Here is a 20,577-nt window from a genome sequence, read left to right on the forward strand (position 1 = left end):
TGAATAAAAAAAGCTTTAGACTCTAATATGAAAAGAATCTTTGACCTACATGTCTCCTAAGTATATTTGTACCGCACTCAATAAGAACATTAGTGGAGCTTTCATTATTGATGTCGATAAAAAATATAAAATCAATTCCTTTAAAATGAAATAGAATAAGCTTTGGAAAAGCTCGTGAACTATCGGATGATGCTAAAGGTCGAACATATATTTAGCAATTCATGAAATTCTTTAGTGATGCATGCATTTACGACTCCAAAAATGAATTGATATTTTATTAATGCTCCTCAGAGTAACAATTAAAAAGTATATAGATTGAAAAAGTCAGACAGAGATATATCTCAAATATTGAGTTGAAAAGTTTAGTGTGTTCCATCAGAGAAAAATATACATATAGTTTCATATTGAAATAATTTATTTCATTAAAATAGACTTTTTAAACAGATGGTAGATTTTAGTTTAAAATCATCTAACTGTCCTCCATCCAAATACCAGAATGTGTAGGTTCCCCTGAACCATACATTCACTGTACACCCTGTAAGGACCCGCAGTAAGGACCTCATGCGTATCGCACAAGGACCTACAGTAAGGACCTACAGTAAGGACTTACCTTGTACACAAAGTAGAGGAGCCAACGGTAAGGTCTTACAAATCATAGATTAAGTTGAGATACTTACTCCAATAATACCAACCCAAAACAGTAAAATAGTAATATCATAAAATCATGATCTAGACATGTTTATTAGAAAACAGAAATCAAAAATTATTTTTTCGTTTCAAATAACAAAATCATACTTTAAAATCAAAGAAAACGGTCTTGTTTTTAAATCAGAGAAAATAATCAAAGGCGTATGGAACATGTCGACACCGTTTTTTGCCCGGGCGGGGGAAAACTTAGTACGACTTGAGGGTTTTTCTTTGAAAAGGTTTTGAAATGTTTTGGAGTCGCCATCGACCTTTTGAGTTAGGTAGGTCGAATACCTAAAAGCTGTCTTTTAAAAGAGTTTTAAAAAAAATCATTTTAAAAGTTGCATCAATCTGCGTGTAACCAGATATTTATTTTTTTGTAATAAAAAAGGGGTTCGAGGATCGATTACTTGTGTGGGGGGATAAGCAGCCCCACAACGTCCAAAATTGGTACCCATCGATTATAAATTATCTCTATTAGTGAAAATCTAAGAATTCAAATATAAATTTAAGTTATGATCCTATTATTCCAAATTCAACCGTATAATTTTTATTTAACGAGAAATTCTACGAGAAATAAAAATATTCTAATATTTCCAATCGAAGAGAAAATAATTCCTAAAATACTTTAGGACAAATATTTCTCTTTCCAACTGAAATAAAAAGAATATAATAATTTATCCCAAGAACTCAACATTAAAATAATTTGATTCAACCAAAATGAATAAAACTAAAGTAGGCATATTCAAATTTTTTAGGTTTTTCTAAAGAGGGTATTTATTTATTTTAAAATATCATAATATGATCGTCTTAAAGTAACTTCCGCTGGGGACTTAGTGGATCAAGCCCTAAATCGATTATATATTGTCTCTATAGTTGAAAATTGAGAATTCAATTTTATTTCATTTACGATTCTTTTTATTTATTTCAATTCTTTTATTATTTTTTATTATTTTATTTTATATCCTTATATATTAATGTTTGTATTTGATTGATTTTCAGATATTAAATTTTTGTTTTGTTTCAACTCGATTTTTGTGTGGTTGTTTGTCAAAGGTTTGAAAATTTCTCTTCACATACAACAGTTGCATTGCATAACATAGGCTCTATACTCGAGCTCTTTCCCCTTTAAGTGGGAGTGAAAACGACGTCTTCATGAGAATTTATTCTTCGTGTCAGACTTAGCAAGTAGCTTTCGGGGTTCATATGCCCTATGTCTTAGTGAGGATTTATTCTCAGTGTCATGCATAGGGAAATATGCCTCTCGAATTGAACTCGATTCGCTTAAGCCTATAATGGGTGAGGATTGTGGGTCTGGCTCGCCCAAGGGGCACCGACAAGGACAATTTGAGTACCTTTACTCCTAGAATCAGAACTCTGCATATAGTAAACTGTAGAAACCCACCCGATCTAAGATCATGCTGAAATTTTGTCTATATGTATCCAAATAAGTGTACACAAAAGAGAAATGAACTCTAACCTTCGTATTTTAATTTATTCGATAGATTATTTTTGAATAATTTGCATGTGAACTAGAAATTATGCAGTTAGGATTTTAATTTCCTCTGTGTGTTTTATTCATTGTATTTTATGGTTCATTTACCAGTTGAATTTAATCTTTTCATATTTCACTAATATACATTTCCTCTCTTTGATTATTATTTTTGCTAACATCTTTTCCTCGTCCCGTTGCTTTGTTTGTGCATAAACATGATGTTAATACCCGGGTTATTTATCAAAATTAGAAGGATTTTAAAACGACAATGCCACACGAAGGGGTAGATATTTTTTATCCGCTTTGACATGTTGGGACGTTGTGAGTTCTTTGAAAGTTGTTCTAGGATAATTATCTTGGAATTAACACATGTTTCACACATATCATGTCATAGAAGGTATTGATTCCCGAGTTAATAATCACATTATGGCAATGTCACTCGAAGTGGTAGAATAAAAATGCAAAAACACATCAATGGTCCAGAAGGGTGCTCCAGGAAACAACTGAAGAGCCACGTTAAACTGCAATACATGAAGCTCAAATGACGCAGTAAAAAAAGCTTTTCAAGGGTGCTACGATGATGTTGATACAACTAGACAAAAAGAAATAATATGTTTGAAGTCATCAAGCAACAACGATAACCAACACGAGACAGTGGATGATGTAAGTCGCATATGGTCGCTTAACAAATTCATTTCTGGAAAAGAAGGATGCTCCAAAAATAATAATTTTTTTGTTAAGGTTTTGCTTTAACTAATTTAAATCGATCGTGGTCGCACAACTGATTTTGAGGGGTGAGTCTCCAACGAGGATTTTCTACATATACAAGGATTCAAACTTGAGGCCTTATTTGAGCGATATCAAAATGCTTACTACTTAAACCAACTCATTAATAGATTAACTTTTTTCTTTAGAAAACAACTTTTTACTTATCATGTTTACAGTTCTATCAATTTAACTCTTAATATTTAAAAATAAATAAATTACTATTAATTAAATAATACAATTTTACAATAGTCTATATTTATAATATCGTAAAGATAAAATTGATAAAAACTAAACAACAACAATAATAAAACCCTATTCCCATATGCAATGGGGTAAGGGGGAGGTAGGGTAGTAGGCTGCCCCCAACGCCAGGTTGAAAGCAGCTTCCGTGGAAGACATCCGCAGTCAGAAAATTAAAAATAAAGATAAAATGCAATGCATGTATATATAAATACATAGTTGAAACAGTCTTCATATGCAATCTTCATATGCGCGTCTGTAATGGGAAGTAATCCCTGTAAATGAATCCTTGTGTAAAAATATATGCATATAGATAGAAACGTAAGACCCGACAAAATTTAAAAGGTGGAAACATGACGAGAAGGATACACAAAGAGTCAACGATAGCAAGCAACGAGAAGGAATAAAGTCAAATGGGTTAAAACCTAAACTAAGGCAACACTACTCCGCTACCCTAGTTCTAAGCCTTCATAAATTCCAATGACAGAGACGTAAAAAAAGTCATAGAAATTACTACAAAGGCATTAAAAGAAGACAGAGATGATACACCCTATGGATATGACCCACACTACTCGGCTATCCTGGTCTTAAGTCTCCATACTTTCCTATCAGATCATGTCCTCGGTAAGGGCTAAATCCTTCAAATCAGATCTCAAGCAGTCTTCCCACTTCCGCCTTGGTCGTCCTCTCCTTCTGGCACCGTCGACTGTAATCGACTCTACCCTCCTGACTAAAAACTAAAAATATAGAGAATTAGAAAACTATTTTACCAACTAAATATAATAAAATTAAAATACAAAATTAATTTTTTTTGAAATACCAAAAAATTCATGTAATTTTGGATAGGGATAATCAAAATACCTGCACGATGTCCACTCTAATTTTAGGCTTTATATAAACAATAGGGTAAACTACACGGGGACCACTAAACTATGGTCATTAATCAATCTTACCACCGAACTATTTTTTGTCTCAATTCGACTACCAAACTTTTTAATTGATTCATTCAGACCACCGCACCATTAATTTTAACAGACTTGGTGACGTGTCCGTTAATAAAATTGACATAATTATATATGGTCTTTAATATTTACATATTCTATCAATTTAGTCACTATTTTAATTCAATTAAATAAATTTAATTATCCAATTAGAACATGACACATGTTACATGATTGAAAGATTTTATTTATGAATTTTTAAATTATATAATTAATTTATTTTTTAGCCAATCAGGTGGTGACAATTGAAATGGAAAATAGAAGAACAAAAATGTGCCCAGGGAGAATCGAACCTGTGTTTAGGGGGAGAGTAACCAGGTGCCCAAACCGTTGAGCCAAAGCTCCACAATGGTTTAACTTACAACAATTTGTATTTGACTTGTAAAATTTTGTTAATGATAAAAAAAATTCAACAAATTATTTGTTTAAATAAATTATTTTTCTTTAACCATTAATCGAACCAAAATTTATTTGAAAATTATAAACCAAATCGAATTAACCGAATTTTTTGACCGTTACCCTTATTTTACCGTTAATCGAACCAAAATTATTTGGCTGTTAATCGAACCGAAATTTATTTGAAAATTATTAACCAAATTTTTTTCAAATAAATTTAATCGACCGAAATTATTTGACCGTTAATCGAACCAAAATTTATTTGAAAATTATTCACCGATTAACGATTAATTTGGTTCAGTTAATAATTTTCAAATAAATTTTAATTCGATTAATAGTTAAAGAAAAAATAATTTATTTAAACAAATAATTTGTTTAATTTTTTTATCATTAACAAACTTTTACAAGTCAAATACAAATTATTGTAAGTTTGAACCATTAGGAGCTTTGGCTCAATGGTTTAGGTGCCTGGTTACTCTCCCCCTAAACACATGTTCGATTCTCCTGGGCGCATATTTGTGCTCTTTATTTTCCATTTCAATTGGATGGTGACATGTGTCACCATCTGATTGGTTAAAAAATCAATTAATTATATAATTTAAAATTCATAAATAAAATTTTCCAATTATGTATTGACACGTGTCATGTTCTAATTGGATAATTAAATTTATTTAATTGAATTAAAATAGTGACTAAATTAAAAAATATATAAATATCAAGGACCAAATATATAATTATGCCAATTTTATTAACGATACATCACCAAGTTGTTAAAATTAACGGTGCGGTGGTCTGATTTAATTAATTAAAAAGTTAGGTGGTCGAATTGAGATAAAAAATATTCAATGGCAAGATTGATTAAGGACCATAGTTTGATGGTATCCCGTGTAGTTTACCCTAAACAATAGTATACCACATTGCATATGGTCCATCAGCAATGACGTGATGATAATAAATTGGATAAACTACAAGTTTAACACACTAATTATTACTTTTGTTCTATTTTATCACTTAACTATTATTTAATATATATATATATATAATGTCACATTTTAGTTTCATTTTAATAATTCATGGTTAGAATATTAACAGTATTGATGATGTAGTATTTTTAAAAAAAATTCAATGATGATGTAATATTATCTTATAATAACACGTAACCATCACCGTAATTCTTAACAGTGAACGACTAAAATAAAACTAAAATGTAATGTAAAATAAAAAATAATTGAATGACTAAAACAGAATAAAAATAATAGTTGGGATATTAAATACGTAATTTACCCTAACAAATTATGAAGTCAACGATGGAAAAAGCATCTTTTGTGGTGATTAATCATGGGCTGATAATGTGGCCACATAGGTCAGCCGAAGCCATTTCGGTGGATCTCTCCACGGCCCAACACTGCCATTTAAAACCCCGACAGAAAAACCCTCAAAACCAAAGAAATTCCCAATCTATTTTCGATCCGGCGGCAACCAAAAACCTTAAACCTAATAAACCAAATTTCCCCTCCAAAGTCTGCATTTTATCACTACAGCCAAAAAAAGGAAAAGAGAAAATGGAGGTGGAAAGAGAGCAAGCAGAGACGGGGAAAAGCGTGATGTGCTTGTTAACAGACCCGGAAGGAACCACTCTGGGAGGCACCATATACCTTCCCCAGAACGTCGGTCCTCTTCAGCTTCAACAAATTGTCAATACGCTTCTAAAAAATGTAACCTTTTATTTTTCTTGTTCTGTTACATTGCATTATATTTTATTTTAACTAGTTCCAAGTCTTCACTTTTGTTTTTGTTTTTCGTTTGGTTTACATTTGATGAATTCTTATTTGAAATTTTGTGCAAGTTGCTTGCTTATTTTTGGTTGAATTGTTCAAAACGTTTATGCTCATTTTACTTCCAAATGTGATATAGTTTTCATGATAATAAAATGCTTAGAACTGATAAAAGTGAGAAACTTTGCTATATGGGTTTCTTCAGGAGGAGAAACTACCGTATGCATTTTATATATCTAATCAAGAGCTTCTTGTGCCACTTGGAAATTATTTGGAGAAAAATAAAGGTCAGTTGGGGAACTAATGACAGTGAATTATGTGACAGTTCTACTTCTATTACTTTGACTCTTTTAGACTTTTACATTTCTCAATATGCTTTACCTTTTATTGGCTGATCCATTTGGATCAACAAATATTCAGCTTCCATGGAGAAAACACTATCCATAGTTTATCAACCTCAGGCAGTTTTCAGGATTCGTCCAATTAATCGGTGTTCAGCTACAATTGCTGGTATGAGATTGATCTATTTTTATTATCAAAAACTTAACGGCATTAATGTTGAAATCGTTGCTTCATTCGCTATTCTTCTTGAAAGAAACAAATTGCCTGTTGCATCTTGCATGGTCTCTTGATGTAATGATATTATTAAACTTTTTAAAGGAATTGATTTTTTTCAGGTTCAGGTTCAGGTTCAGGCTCAGCTAATTATATTGTCAAAAAAGAACCTTACATTAACATATTCATATTTTTTTTATATGGATCAATTAGGTGTAAAATGTTTACTATCATCCCTTCAGAACAACTGGATTGGATTGTTTATCCTAAATCTTTATTTTTGTTTTGTCACAATAGGTCATATTGAAGCAGTACTTTCTGTTGCCTTTAGTCCTGATGGAAGACAGTTGGCAAGTGGCTCAGGGGATACGACTGTCCGACTATGGGACCTAAATACTCAGACACCAATGTTTACATGCACAGGTTAGAAATTTGTATACTTTCTGTTTTCTTGATCAGCTTGACTGAGAAACTGTTTGAGCAGCATACAAGTATTTAAGCATACAAATGGACTGAGAAAAAAAGAGGCCATGTAACATTTAATTCATGTTATTGTAATTCCGTACATCCATTGTTTTTTTTATGCGAATCATTTGTCTTCTGATTTTTTCCAGGACACAAAAATTGGGTTCTTTGTATCGCATGGTCACCTGATGGGAAACATCTTGTCAGTGGAAGCAAGTCTGGAGAATTACTATGTTGGGACCCACAAACAGGAAAGCCTACCGGCAATCCACTGACTGTAAAGCCTTTATTCTTGAATAATTATTTTTAATAATTCAGCATACTTTGTCGACCTCTTTTAAACTGAAACTGTCTCATTGATTGGTAAAAAGCAATGGTATACTTTCTGTTCAGTCAATTGCCTTCTTCATATACTTGGATTCTGTTTTAGGGCCACAAGAAATGGATCACAGGTATCTCATGGGAACCTGTCCATCTGAATGCTCCATGCCGTCGCTTTGTAAGTGCTAGCAAAGATGGTGATGCCCGCATATGGGATATTTCCTTAAAGAAATGTGTTATTTGTCTCAGTGGCCACACACTTGCGGTAACTTGTGTGAAATGGGGTGGAGATGGAGTCATATATACAGGGTACAATTTTGTTCTGTTTCTCTGATTCTGATAATTTTTTTTATTGACATATCACACTGTTTCTTGAAATTGGAGGCTCTATTTTCTTTGGAAATGACAGAAATAATAAGCACTTTCTATTAACAGTTTTTTTTAACTTTAACGGCTTATTACTAATGATCTTTTCTCAAACTGGCTGAAGATCCCAGGATTGTACTATCAAAGTATGGGAAACTTCACAAGGGAAGCTGATTCGTGAATTGAAGGTGATTTCATTTTCTAGAACATCTCTTAGTCATCATGTGTACACATTAAACTACACTGTTGTATGTTTATGCATCAATTGTTACTGTATATGCTCTGAATTTTTATTACAGACATTCATTTGTTTATGCTACTTGTTTTAGGGTCATGGGCATTGGGTTAACTCACTTGCACTGAGCACAGAATATGTTCTTCGCACTGGAGCTTTTGATCATACTGGTAAACAATATTCGTCTCCAGAAGAAATGAAGAAGGTGGTGCTATAATTTCTTCTATCAATGAAACACATCTTTTTAAGTCTGCTGATGTTCTCTCTCTCTACAACAACAATTATTTGTTCTTTTCCATGGATATATTCAAGCTTCCTACTCTCCCTCTCTTCAGTAGATAAGTAATTAAATTTCCTTGTATAATTTAGGTTGCTCTAGAAAGGTACAAAAAAATGAAAGGCAATGCCCCTGAGAGATTGGTATCAGGATCTGATGATTTTACCATGTTCCTATGGGAACCTGCTGTAAGTAAACACCACAAAGTTCGCATGACTGGTCATCAACAGGTACAATGTATACTGCTGCAACTCTGTATGATTGTAATCCCAGTTGTTGATTTCCTCATTCTTAAAATTAACTTTGTTTTATGTTTTGTTGGTCATTTGCAGCTTGTAAACCATGTTTATTTCTCACCTGATGGGCTATGGGTGGCTAGTGCATCGTTTGATAAGTCAGTCAAGCTATGGAATGGAGCTACCGGAGAATTTGTTGCTGCATTCCGAGGTCATGTTGGGCCTGTATATCAAATAAGGTTTGAGCTATTTCTATAGTTTATTTCCATGTCACTTTTCTGTTGTTTCTTAGGATTAATAATTAACTTGCATTTTGCCCTCCAGTTGGTCTGCAGATAGTAGGCTTCTTTTAAGCGGAAGCAAAGACTCCACCTTGAAGGTCAGTCATAGGAACTTTTTATCTTCTTCCCCCTTTTTTAATATTCAAAGATCCTGAGAAATTGTCGAGATTAATCATTGGGCATTCTTTTATAAACATACACACGTGCTCTAGTTTCGATGGTGTAGAAATGAACAAATTGAAGTTAGGTTTTATTTGTACTTTCTGACTTAGTTAAGTGTTATTGTTCTGCCATTGCCTCATTGTTAGTATCATTATCGTTCTCTTTGTTCAGCTTCTGCTACATATCTGTCCTTCCTGCCTTACTTTCCCTTAGATTCCTTCCCCCTGTTCCTGCCAACCCCAATCTTTGGTACTCCCCTAAAAGTCCTGATTCTTTAGTTGAATGCCCTAATGTTTTTTTAACAAACTTGCTATTCTTGTTACAAGGTTTGGGATATTCGAACAAAAAAATTGAAACAAGACCTTCCAGGGCATGCAGACGAGGTAAGCTCTCCATGCTACTAGTAATAGCAAAGCCAAAGAATCATTGATATTGGTTTGCTGATATGTACTTGTGATTGATCTTCGTTCTCATTTGGACAGGTTTTTGCCGTTGATTGGAGTCCAGATGGTGAGAAAGTTGCCTCTGGGGGTAAGGATAGGGTGTTGAAGTTGTGGATGGGCTAGAAGGCTACAAATCAATGTGGAGCCACATGATTGAAATATCAAGTATCTTATTATAAGATCAGTGGTGTGTGCAACAGCAGTGAACCAAGAACTACAGAATCAGCTCAGATTGATTGGTACAAACTTCATCGTGTGACATTACACATGCGCTGCATTGATCATTGCTTTCAGGATTGTTTGGTGTATATTATATATACTAGCCATACGAGACATTGCAACTGCTGTAATATCTTGCAATGTAATATCTTTTTTGAAGTGTAATGCAAATTTTATTTAGAAATCTGCCTTTATTTTTGGTCAAGATACGTAAAAGAGACGTACAAAAATAAACATACATGGAAAATGATGTATAATCGAGTGTAAATCATATTCATGGTGTAGTTGAGACACGTCAAATGATGTATACTTAAGTTGCATAAGTGTATTTTTCCAAAGTGAGCAGTTACTTGTATGATCACATACATCATTACCGAGCAGAAGAGTAGTTTAGTTTTCTTCAAGGAAAATTCCCGTCACGTAACTTGTTTTTCTTTTTTGTATTATGGTTATGAAACTATATGTTGAAAACATTTTGATATTTTAATATAACAAATTAAGTTAAATGAATTTTAAGATTTTCCAAATGATTTTCTAAGTATATTCGATATAATTATTCGAATATCAAAATATTACTCCAAATCTTTCAAAAGTCATTTTTAATCCTTACTCAAGTGTAAAATTAAGTTTTAGTCTCAAAATAATTTCAAAACAATTTTACAAAATATTTTGAACCATTTCAAAGCCAAAAATTTCATATTGCTCAGAAGGAACTGATTCCCCCCCAAGGGGTACCGATTCCCCCTGAATGGTTTGGCTCCGAGAAAAACAGAATGCTCGGAGGGAACCGATTCCCCCACAGTTTAACGGTCGAAATATTTGAATTTTACACTTAGGGAACCGATTCCCCATGAGGGGTACCGATTCCCCCACGCTCCAAGCAGAAATATTAATTGTTTTCACACTTAAACGGCTCCAATAACTTCATTAATGATCCTCAACTTTCAGAAGTGATTCAATGTGTATTTAAACAAGCTTAGAAGCCATTGATCAACAACAAGAAACAACAAGCAACTAGAATCAAGAGAGAATCAAAGAGAAAGCTTCAAACCTCAAGTTTGAGCATTTCAAGCCTATTTTTCATTCAATATTCATTTTGCTTTCAAGAAACTTATTGTGCTCAATTGTATTATTCTTGAGTGTTCTTTTCTTTGTTCTAGAATTGTGCAAACAACCTACCTTGTGAGGATTTCCTTGTAAGTTTACAAATTTGTATTGTTCTCTTTGGGAGAGAGTGTTCTCAAGAATTTGGGGTATAATTCTTGAGGGTTTGTAAGGTTACTCTTTGTCCTCAAAAGAAAGACAAATTAGTGAATCTGTGGAAAATCCTTAGTGTGGATAGCTAAGGTAGTGGACGTAGACTTTGGTTGAGAAAGTCGAACCACTCTAAATCGCTGTGCAATTACTTTCAATTTTCTGCAAAAACTTCCACCAAAATTTTAATTGCCAATTCACCCCCTCTTGGCCATATTTTCGATCGATTAGCTCAACAATTGGCATCAAGCCTAACTCATTTGAAGGTTTAATCGCCTCTTGAGTCGATTCGGGAAGAGTTACATCGATAATCAAAGTCATCAATGGACTCCACTTTAAACTTCGACTCCGGTCTCGATTCGATGCCTGTCAACAAGCCTCCTTTCTTCAATGGAGCTAACTATGCGTATTGGAAGAATAGGATGATGTACTTTATTTAAGCAAGTGACATGGGAGCATGGAATGCCGTAGAAGAAGGATACATCAAGCCTCTCACTCATCCAAGATTGTGGAGTGAAGGAAGACAAGAATGTTCCAGCTCAACTCCAAAGCCATTCATATCATATTTTGTGCTCTTGGACCAGATGAATACGGAAGAGTTTCATCTTGTACTACCGCCAAAGAAATATGGGACAAGCTTCAAGTCGCTCATGAAGGTACAGATGAGGTAAAAAAATCTAAAATTAGTATTCTAACGCATAGCTATGAAAATTTCAGGATGAAACCAAATGAAGATATCAAAGCTATGACGGATAGATTCTCAACGATTGTCAATGGTCTCAAATCATATGGAGAGACCATTTCAAATGAAAAGCTTGTGAGGAAGTTAGTTTACTCCCTTCCAAAATCATGACAATCAAAGAAGACGGCAATCATCGAGTCTAAGGACCTAACGTCCTTAACTCTTGAAGAGCTAATCGGTTCACTCCTCACTCATGAAATGATGCTTGAAGATGAGGTGGACCTCGATAAGATTGAAGAGACACCAAAGGAGAAGGAGAAGAAGAAAAACATTAGAGTTGCTCTCAATCCAAAAAAGATGAGAGTGATTGGGATGAAGATGACGATGACGAGGAAATGGCATTGTTTGCCAAATGGTTCAAAAAAATGATGATACCTTACCGAGGGAGAAAATTCAAACGAAATGAAGGCCTCAAAAAATGAACCAAAAGAGAAGGACCCGATCATTTACTATGAATGCAAAAAGCCGGGGCATGTCAAATACGATTGCCCACAATTGAAGAGAAAGGGTCAATCAAAGAATAAGCACAAGGCTCATGTGGCTACATGGAGCGATGAAGAAGGTTCCGATGAAGAGGAACAAGAAGTAACAAACTTGTGCTTGATGGCATTTGGGGAAGATTCTAAGGTAACCTCTAACTCATCTGATTTTGATGATTTATCCTATGATGAGTTATTAGAGGAATATAATGGGTTGACTTCGGATTATGAGAAATTGTTTTTAAAATATAAAAATGATGTTTCAAAATTGAAAAATGAAAATAAACTCATATCCAAAACCAACAATGATCTTGAAAGTAAAATCAAAGATTTGCAAATCAAACTAGAAGAGTTTGAGAAGAAAAATTTGGATTTGCAAAATTTACTTTCAAAGGTCAATGATGATCATCAAAAGAAAATTGATGATCTTAAAGCTTCTTTTGATAAAGTTGGACAAAACGTTTTGAAAAAGGAGAAAATTCAAAAACCAACTTTGTTAGAAAAAGTTTTAAAAACTACAATCATAGAGGTCCCTGAAGAACCTCTAATAAAAAAATCGTTAGAAGTATATGGGTTCCTAAAGAGCTCATTACTACTAAAGATAAGGATATCCTACACAAATGGATACCTAAGGGGACTAGAATTTTGGAAACTAATGAATATGGACCCAAAAGAATTTGGGTACCAAAAATTAGAAATTAATCTATATTTGTAGGAAAAGGAGCATTGCTACAAGGCACAAGAAACAAATTCAAACTCATGGTACCTTGATAGTGGATGCTCAAGACACATGACCGGAGACAAAAGCCGGTTCATTGAGCTTAACGCCAAAAATGGAGGAGAAGTGACTTTTGGTGATGATTCAAAAGGTCACATTGAAGGTATTGGTACTATTGGTAATACCTCTTCCATATAAATTAAGAATGTTTTATATGTGAGTGGATTAAAGCATAATCTATTGAGTATTAGTCAATTTTGTGATAAGGGATTCAATGTGATGTTTGATATTAATGGTTGTAAAGTCTTTGACATTGCATCTAATCGGATTATGCTTGTTGGTCATATAATAGGAAACATATACATGATGCATTTAGACTCTATTGATATGACTAATTTATGCCTTGTTGCAAAAGATGAGCATGATAGTTGGTTATGACATAGGAGACTAGGACTACTAGCTTGGGTGGAAAACAATATGCATTTGCCTTGGTAGATGACTATTCTAGATATACTTGGGTTCTATTTTTAAGTACTAAAGATGAAGCATTATAACATTTCATGACATTTTCAAAAATAATCCAAAATGAAAAAAGTTACTCTATAACTAGTGTTAGAAGTGATCATGGTACTGAATTTGAAAATCTTGGATTTATTGAGTTTTGTAATTCTAATGGTATTAGCCATATTTTTCAGCACTTAGAACCCCTCAACAAAATGGAGTTGTTGAGAGGACAAATCGAACTTTAGAAGAAATGGCTAGAACCATGCTTTGTGAAAATAATTTGCCAAAATATTTTTGGGCGGAAGCCACAAATACCGCTTGTTATGTTGTAAATCAAGTAATGATTAGGCCAATTTTAAAGAAAACTCCATATGAAATTTTCAAAAATAAAAAGCCTAACATTAGCTGTTTTCATCATTTTGGATGTAAATGTTTTGTTTTGAACAACGGTAAAGAAAACCTTGGCAAATTTGATGCTAAAAGTGATGAAGGAATTTTTCTGGGTTATTCCTTAAATTCTAAAGCTTATCAAGTATTTAATAAAAGAACTTTTGTTGCAGAAGAGTCTATACATGTTTTCGATGATAATCCCCTTTCGAGGAAGGATTCTTGTGTGAATGATGATGTAGGTATTATAAATACAAATGAAGTTAGACATGACGTTGGAGAACCATCATCAAAGGAAGAAACAAAAGATGAGGTAACCCATGATCCTCTCGAGAATCCAACCATTGAAGAAAGGGAAGTATCTTATCCAAGAGAGTACAACTATGTCAAGGATGGTGAAATCATAGGTGATCCATCCAAAGGGGTAACAACTCGATCTTCTCTTAGAAATATTTGTAATTATGTTGCATTTATCTCATGCATGGAGCCTAAGAATATTAAAGAAGCATTAAATGATGAACATGGATTATGGCTATGCAAGAAGAGTTAAATCAATTTGAGAGAAGTAAAGTTTGGACATTAGTTGAAAGGCCTAATAATAAATCTACTGTAGGTACTAGATGGGTATTTAGGAATAAGCTTGATGAGAGTGGTAATATAGTGAGAAACAAGGCTAGACTTGTTGCTCAAGGGTATACTCAAGAAGAGGGCATAGACTATGATGAAACATACACTCCCGTAGCTAGGATGGAAGCAATTAGAATGTTATTAGCATTTGCATGTTTTCATGAATTTAAATTATATCAAATGGATGTTAAAAGTGCATTTTTAAATGGTTTTATAAAAGAAGTGTATGTGAAACAACCTCCAGGTTTTGAATAATCAAAATTTCCAAATCATGTTCTTAAATTGACAAAAACACTTTATGGTTTAAAACAAGCTCCAAGAGCTTGGTATGAAAGATTGTCAAACTTTTTAATTGAAAAAGGTTTTTCAAAAGGGAAGGTTGACACTACATTGTTTTTAAAGCATAAAGGTAAAGATTTATTAGTAGTTTAAATTTATGTTGATGATATAATATTTGGTTCTACTAATGATGTTCTTTGCCAAGAATTTTCTAAGTTAATGCAAAGTGAATTCGAGATGAGCATGATGGGTGTGCTCTCATTTTTCTTGGGACTCCAAATCAAGCAAAGAAAAGATGGCATCTTCATCAATCAAGCTAAGTACGTCAAAGATATGCTCAAGAAGTTTGGACTGGAAAATAGAAAACCTCATGACACTCCAATGAGCTCTTCAACAAAGCTTGACTTAGATAAAGGAGGTAAATGTGTAGATGTTAAATTATATAGGTCAATGATTGGATCTTTACTTTATCTAACTGCAAGTAGACCGGACATTATGTTTAGTGTCTGTTTATGTGCTAGATTTCAATCATGCCCTAAGGAATCACATTTACTAGCTGTTAAGAGAATCTTTAGATACCTTAAGGACACTCCTAGTTTAGGACTTTGGTATCCTAGAGACTCTAGCTTTAGCTTGCATGCTTTTTCTGATGCGGATTATGGAGGATGCAAATTAAATAGGAAAAGCACCTCTGGTACTTGCCAATTCCTTGGAAATATGCTGATTTTTTGGTTTTCAAAGAAACAAAATTGTGTTGCATTATCTACCACTGAAGTGGAATACATTTCAGCCGGTAGTTGTTGTGCACAAGTTTTATGGATAAAACAACAACTTTTTGATTATTGAATTGAAGTAGGTACTATTCCTATTAAGTGTTACAATACTAGTGCTATTTGTCTCACTAAAAATCCCATCCAACACTCTAGAACTAAGCACATTGAAATTAGACATCACTTCATTAGAGACCATGTCGCTAAGGAAGATGTAGTTCTAGAATTTGTTGATACTTTGCACCAATTAGCGGATATTTTTACAAAACCCTTAGATAAGGAAAGATTTTGGACACTTAGGAGAGAATTAGGTTTAACTGACCTATCTTCACTTAGTGTTTAAAAATAATTTTTAGCACTTTTAAGAATAAATGAAAAATGCTTAAAATAATATTTTTGATTGCATTCTTGTTATTAGTTAGGGGGGAGTTTATGATTATTAGAGAAAATTAATTGTTTGTTCAAATGATGTTTAATGAAAAATTTGATTGTTTGAACATAGTTAATTTTCGAAATATGAGTTGCCAATACCACTAGGATTAATTAATTTAGCACTATTGGATGTTTAAAATACAGATTTTTTAAATATTTGGCAGAGGGAATCGATACCCCCATAAGGGAACCGATTCCCCCTGTAGGGGAATAGATACCCCCTGGGGTTCTGGTTTTTACGGGCAGAACACCCTATTTTTCTCAAACCCTCTTTATCTTCTTCCATTGCCGCCGTGCTCTTCTCCTCTCTCTCCCTATCTCATCTTTGCTTCATAACATCTATTTCTAGTCGGAATTTCATCATTTTTCAAATCCTAAACTTGCTAGCATCATTAAAATCGTGCAAACAACATCAAAATCCACTCAATCTCATCTTTCAAGGTAATTTTTTCTAAACTCTATATTTTATTGATTTTGAACATATGACTAGTTTCAATTAGTTCTAGATACAAATAGTGATCGGGCATTGATTATTAGTGTTTAGAAACTAAATTTTTACAACTAATTTCATCAAAATCTCACAAATTTTCTATTAATTTTTGAATTTTCAAAAAAAACGAAAAATCTTTAATTAATTTTAAAATTGATGATTTTTTATTTAGTTATGTTATTTATATGTAAACTATACATACTATGGTTTTTCAAATATTATTTTCAATAGTTTTTCAAAACTTTGGCCATTAGGATTTTTTAGAACCTTGAAATATTGAGAACTCAATTGAGTTTTGGGATTGATTGAATTGCATACATGTGTTTTCTAAATTGCAGCTTATCCGTTCTATTCAGATTTCCTAAACCATGTCCAATCCTAAACGTGCTAGGTCATCATCTAGTCGCTCAAACCATCAATCCAACCCACCTCCAAATCCTCCACCTATCCCTCCAATTCCTAATCCTAATCCCATTAATCCAAATTTGACTATCCAAAACTCATGTTTCAATCAACCTGGTCCTAGAAATCATCGTTTTTGGTATTATCAATATTTTGAATCTTACAAAATTAGGGAAGAACGTATCCCATCTCTTCAGGCTATGATTGATATCAATTTTAGATATCTCCCTCTCCTACGAGAGTGGAAATTTGATAAACTTTGTAACCTTGAACATTAAGTTTTTCATCAACTTGTTCGTATCTTTTATTCTAATGACGTGTGCATTAAAAATCAAGCTGAAACCAAAACAATAGCAGTTCGTTCTTATCTTCTAGGATAATACTTTCATCTTGATTCGGCTTACATTGCTAATGCATTAGGATTAGATAATGATGGTTTATCTAATGAAAAACAAATTTTAGGTTCTCGTTATAAAAGAAGGGATAGTGCGAGTGTCTTAGATCTTCATGAGCGTTTTCTTCATCTAATGATTACTTGGTGGTTTCGACCATCCAGAAGTCGTTACTCTACTCTTCGTGCTTTAGATCTTTGGTGGTTACATTGTTTCCAAAACAATCTTAAAATAAATCTTCCTAAGATTATTTTTGCTGAAATTGTTGAAACTGTAAACAAGTTCCAAATAAGAAACTTTGTTCTTCTCTAGTTTACGGTTGTATTCTTAGTAATCTCTTTTATATAGCCGAGCTTAGAGTTGGTCTTGATGCCTCTTTTCCCCTAAAGAAACAAATCAATCTCCTTTCCTTAACGAGATCGGGATGGATTAAGGATAAGCAAACTGGTGAATGGGTTCGAAGCACTGAGCATACTCCGGGAGCTAGTTCTTCACAAGCTCCACCGACAGCTGACGACGATCCTGATCTTGAATAATTAATGCGAGATATCGATGAAGCCGAAGATGAGCCTGAGCAGCCCGAGAAGCAAGCATAACAAACGGATCAAATACCTCCATATTTTCAATCTTTTATGGAGACATTCGATTTCCGATATGCTACCATAGATTCGCGCTTTACTTCTATAGAGTCCCATTTATCCACAATGAGAGCTCAACAATTGGAAATTCTCCGGGAGATGCGCACAAACAACTCTTCTATGAATGAACCATTGATGCACTCTCACATGAGATGGCTACTATGCGAGTTCATTTTCCTCCTCCTGATCCTCCTACGGATGCTTGATTCTGTGTTTTGCTTTAGTACTTTGAACTTAAAGCTTATTGTTTAAACATTTTAAATGTTTTTGGATTGTTTTACTTTTGTTGTTGGATATTTGAACTTATTTGATGGATTATGGATGTTTGAACTTATATTTCTATATATTTGGTTTGATTAAACTTATTCATTATTGCATCATTTTCATCATGTTAGATATATGACCAATTTTGCCATATCACATTGTTTATGAATATTGATTATGAAACTAATGACTAACGTTTCTCTTGATTGTGTTCTTAGCAGCTTAAGCTATATTTATAATCAATTGGCTAATTACTTTTCAAAACCTTGTTTAAATTCTTTTAAAATGTCTTTTTGATTTAACAAAAAGGGGGAGAAGTGTTAAATGTTTTAAAGGGGAGAAGTGTTAAAGTAAGAGGGAGTAATTTTTCAAAAACGTCGTTTTTGATTTCAAAATCTTAAAATTACTAAAATGTTTTGTTATATCAAAAAGGGGGAGATTGTTGAAAACATTTTGATATTTCGATATAACAAATTAAGTTAAATGAATTTTAAGATTTTCCAAATGATTTTCTAAGTATATTCGATATAATTATTCGAATATCAAAATATTACTCCAAATCTTTCAAAAGTCATTTTTAATCCTTACTCAAGTGTAAAATTAAGTTTTAGTCTTAAAATAATTTCAAAACAATTTTACAAAATATTTCGAACCATTTCAAAGCTAAAAATTCCAGATTACTCAGAGGGAACCGATTCCCCCATGAATGGTTTGGCTATGAGAAAAGCAGAATGCTCGGAGGGAACCGATTCCCCCCAGGGGATACCGATTCCCCCCAGTTTAACGGTCGAAATATTTGAATTTTACACTTAGGGAACCGATTCCCCATGAGGGGGTACCGATTCCCCCCACGCTCCAAGTAGAAATATTAATTGTTTTCACACTTAAACGGCTCCAATAACTTCATTAATGATCCCCAACATTCAGAAGTGATTCAAGGTGTATTTAAACAAGCTTAGAAGCCATTGATCAACAACAAGAAACAACAAGCAACTAGAATCAAGAGAGAATCAAAGAGAAAGCATCAAACCTCAAGTTTGAGCATTTCAAGCCTATTTTTCATTCAATATTCATTTTGCTTTCAAGAATACTTATTGTGATCAATTGTATTATTCTTGAGTATTCTTTTCTTTGTTCTAGAATTGTGCAAACAACCTACCTTATGAGGATTTCCTTGTGAGGATTTCCTTGTAAGTTTGCAAATTTGTATTGTTCTCTTTGGGAGAGAGTGCTCTCAAGAATTTGGGGTATAATTCTTGAGGGTTTGTAAGGTTACTCTTTTTCCTCAAAAGAAAGACAAATTAGTGAATTTGTGGAAAATCCTTAGTGTGGATAGCTAAGGTAGTGGATGTAGACTTTGGTTGAGAAAGTTGAACCACTCTAAATCGCTGTGCAATTACTTTCAATTTTCTGCAAAAGCTTCCACCAAAATTTTAATTGCCAATTCACCCCCTCTTGGCCATATTCGTTGATCGATTAACTCAACACTATATCCACTATCGTCTAAGTGAACCTCGCTTGAATATGTGCGTATGACAAAAATTAGAATAATTTAATGAGACAAGTTTTTTAATTTTAAAATTCATACATTTAAGAAGTAACTAAATAAAAACATAGAGTTATGATTTAATTGTCCTAATTCAATTCTGAAAAAATCTAAAATAAGTTTAATATAAAAATAATTGCTCGAATTATATTTCTTTTTCTATTTTTGTGTTTAATTTTTTGGTCAATTTGATACCTTACATTTCAATATCATTTAGGCTCCTACAACGTAACGACCACTAAAGAATCCATTAAAAATAAGTTAATCAATTAATATTTGACACGTGACTTGATTTTTTATTTCATTTAATTTAAAAAAAATAAAATTCATAAATTCTCATAAAAAAGTTGTAACCTCCTAGATCCGACCCAGACATTATGGTCGAATCTAGCCAGTCACATACAGATCTCATAAAAATCTTTAAAAAAACATGTCACACCCTTAGAGATTAGGCCCGAGACATGTGCGCTTGAGACCGGGACAAAGGTTCTCAAGAAGGTGTTGGACGTGACTAATCCATCAGACTTAGCTCAATCTATGGAGAAAGCTAAAGAGCCCATTCACATTGAACCTTCAAATATGGAAAGTGATATCATATCCGAAGATGATCACAAGGGCTTGACAAATATGGCAGGGGATGAGATCATATCAAAGAGGATTATGGAGGAATCTTTCCATATCCAAGGACATATTCAATCAAAGGAAATAATGGGGACTAATTGATTTGTATA

The 20,577-nt window shown here is 33.3% G+C and overlaps 1 protein-coding gene across 1 annotated transcript; it reads left to right on the forward strand.

The window, feature by feature from the left end:
• The first annotated feature begins 6,050 nt into the window (after window positions 1–6,050).
• On the forward strand, window positions 6,051–10,070 carry LOC120186694 (notchless protein homolog). Its single transcript, XM_039190573.1, has 13 exons — window positions 6,051–6,302; window positions 6,568–6,649; window positions 6,783–6,872; window positions 7,215–7,340; window positions 7,532–7,659; window positions 7,813–8,012; window positions 8,194–8,257; window positions 8,399–8,509; window positions 8,674–8,811; window positions 8,914–9,056; window positions 9,142–9,196; window positions 9,587–9,643; window positions 9,743–10,070. Exons 1-13 carry the CDS (start codon window positions 6,150–6,152, stop codon window positions 9,824–9,826), a joined length of 1,431 nt encoding a protein of 476 aa, XP_039046504.1. The 5' UTR covers window positions 6,051–6,149; the 3' UTR covers window positions 9,827–10,070.
• The last annotated feature ends 10,507 nt before the right edge of the window (window positions 10,071–20,577 follow it).

The sequence above is a fragment of the Hibiscus syriacus genome, unplaced genomic scaffold, assembly GCF_006381635.1.
Source record: "Hibiscus syriacus cultivar Baekdansim isolate YM2019G1 unplaced genomic scaffold, ASM638163v2 tig00004013_pilon, whole genome shotgun sequence".
NCBI classification, from domain to species: domain Eukaryota; kingdom Viridiplantae; phylum Streptophyta; class Magnoliopsida; order Malvales; family Malvaceae; genus Hibiscus; species Hibiscus syriacus.